We start from the raw sequence: 2,355 nt of genomic DNA, 5'->3' as shown, positions 1-2,355 counted from the left end.
TTGTCATACACTTGTCCTCACTGTGATACCAGCTCCTGTCTCACTAGCTCTGATCTACTCCACTAACAATCATTCTCCGAGGTTCATTTTTTAGATTCACTCTTTTTCTCCTACCCTTTAAAAATAGGCATTGACTACTGGGTGTCAGGCACTGTACTAGGCGCTTTACCTTTAATTCCCACAAAGACTCTGAGAGGTAGGTACTATTACCCTCCTATTACAGATGCAAACACTGGAATTCAGAGAGGACACATAACAAGTAAGCGGCAGAACCAAGGTTAAAACCCATTCTTACAATGTCAGCTTCTTTCTCTTTTGTTTAATGGACTCAATTATTTCTTCTTGTCCACTGACCTTCATGCATTCACATTTCAGGACAAAAGCCTTCATGCTGGCACTCCAAGTACTTTAATAGGAAGATGTACATGTGAGGGGCTTGGTCACCAGGACAGCAAACTGCCTTTTCAAGAGAACAATTGTGAATTTGTGGTAGGTTGATATCCTGCATCTTGGTGTTTTCATATATGGCTGCTTTTAATTCAAATGAATCAAATTATTTCCATTTAAAAAGCAAGGACGATGTGAATATATTTAATGCTACTGAACTGTATACCTAAAATGGTTGAAAAAGTAAATTTTATGTTACGTATATTTGACCATAATAAAAAATAAATAGTAAAGATAAAAAACCAAAGAAGCACAGAGATTTTCTTAAATTGTGTTCCCCCAAGCCCAGATTTTCCAGGGTCAATAATGAGAGTCCTACGTGTAAGATCCAAAGGAAGAACTTTGTTCTGGATACAATGTCCTTTTGTCTTATGTTTTTAGTATATTTGTCTATGTCCTGAACATAGATATATCTGAGAGAAAAAAAGGACCTGTTATTGTGCAGAGTTGTGCTGTCCAACAGGGTAGCTACCAGCTACATGTGGCTACTCAGCACTTGAGAGACAGTGGTCTGAATTAAGATGTGCTCTACTGCATACTAGATTTCAAAGACTTAGTATGAGTTAAAGGGCATAAATAATTCATAAATGATTTTTATATTACTCGTTGAAATACTTTGATATGTGAGGTTAATAAAATATATTATTAACTTTACCAGCTTATTTTTTAATGTGCCTACTAGAAATTCTACAATCACATATGAGGTGCACTCTGTTTCTATTGGACAGCGCTGGTACAGATGCCATATATCATAATGGTTGAGAGCACTGGCTCCCAAGCCGAATAACTGTGTTTCTTCTTAGCTCCACAATTTATTGTGTGACCTTGGGCAAGTGACTTAACTTCCCTGTGCCTCAGTTTCCCAACCTATAACATGAACACAATGAAAATTGTTGTAGAGTTAAAATGAAGGCCTGACATATTTGTGTTGTTGATTGTAGCAATGGCCTTCAGACACAATGGCAAGGATTTATCCATGTGGTAAAGATGCAACGTACATTAGTGTCTGTAAAAGGGGTTCAAGAATTCATTAGTTAGGGCTTGAGACTTCTACTGACAAGGATAATCCAGGTATAAATTTTTGAGATCTGAGGAAGGCCCTTAGCCCTATTTTTCTCTACTCTTGATCCCAACAATGTTTCAACATTCGCACTTGTGAAATTTAACGATTACCTCACTGAGTGGAAATTAGAAGTGGGCACTTAAGTTTGTCCAGAGCAAAAGTACACATACGATGCTATTTTGACTTAATCAATCTTCCAGAAACATGCACTGTTGCCAAGTCCATACTCTCCCTTTGTCATTCTTACAGGTTCCCAATGCTCCACCTGCCTATGAGAAAGTCTCTGCAGAACAGTCACCACCACCTTATTCTCCATGAGAGCCAGCAAAGCCCTTGAGAGATGCTGAAGTCATTTCCCTCACATTTTTCCCTAAATTTAATATGGGCATTTAATGATCTGCTTTGAAATGCTGTAGTGTACATTGCCTCTAATAATAAGCTTAGTGTTAAATTCTTAGTAGGGCAAACAGCAATACTAATTGAGGAAATGATGAAAAATATTAAAATGGAAAAACTTTGTCAATAAACGTGTAATGCATGCTTTTGTGCCAGTAGTAATGTTAATAAACCTACGGTGTTGTATTATTTTCTGAGACAGTTTTTCAAGAGTGTATGCTGGGACCATTCAATTTTTTTAAGTAAAATTTGGCTAATAACTAACACACTAGTATTCTGATTTTTGAAGAGCAACCTCTTGACCAAATTGTACTCTAACATAATTGTTACAGGGGAGTTTGTGCTAAGGAGTGCCCAAAGAATACTTTTACAGGTTTAAGACCAAGAACTGATTAACCTACCAAATTATAGTCAGATTCATCTGAGGAGGAAAGTGTCAATAGTGTCTT

The 2,355-nt window shown here is 37.0% G+C and overlaps 1 protein-coding gene across 1 annotated transcript in view; it reads left to right on the top strand.

Annotated features, from left to right (window-relative positions):
• The window catches only part of MLANA (melan-A), a 10,926-nt gene extending 8,816 nt beyond the window's left edge, over window positions 1-2,110 (top strand). Inside the window, exons 3-4 of the mRNA XM_025051382.1 lie at window positions 376-489; window positions 1,760-2,110. Coding sequence (XP_024907150.1) covers window positions 376-489; window positions 1,760-1,828 — 183 coding nt within the window. The 3' untranslated portion in view covers window positions 1,829-2,110. The remainder of the gene's footprint in view (window positions 1-375; window positions 490-1,759) is intronic.
• The last annotated feature ends 245 nt before the right edge of the window (window positions 2,111-2,355 follow it).

Source organism: Pteropus alecto, unplaced genomic scaffold, assembly GCF_000325575.1.
Source record: "Pteropus alecto unplaced genomic scaffold, ASM32557v1 scaffold95, whole genome shotgun sequence".
Taxonomy (NCBI): domain Eukaryota; kingdom Metazoa; phylum Chordata; class Mammalia; order Chiroptera; family Pteropodidae; genus Pteropus; species Pteropus alecto.
Note: the sequence above shows the minus strand (reverse complement) of the source record. Positions and strands in the feature narration are given on the sequence as shown.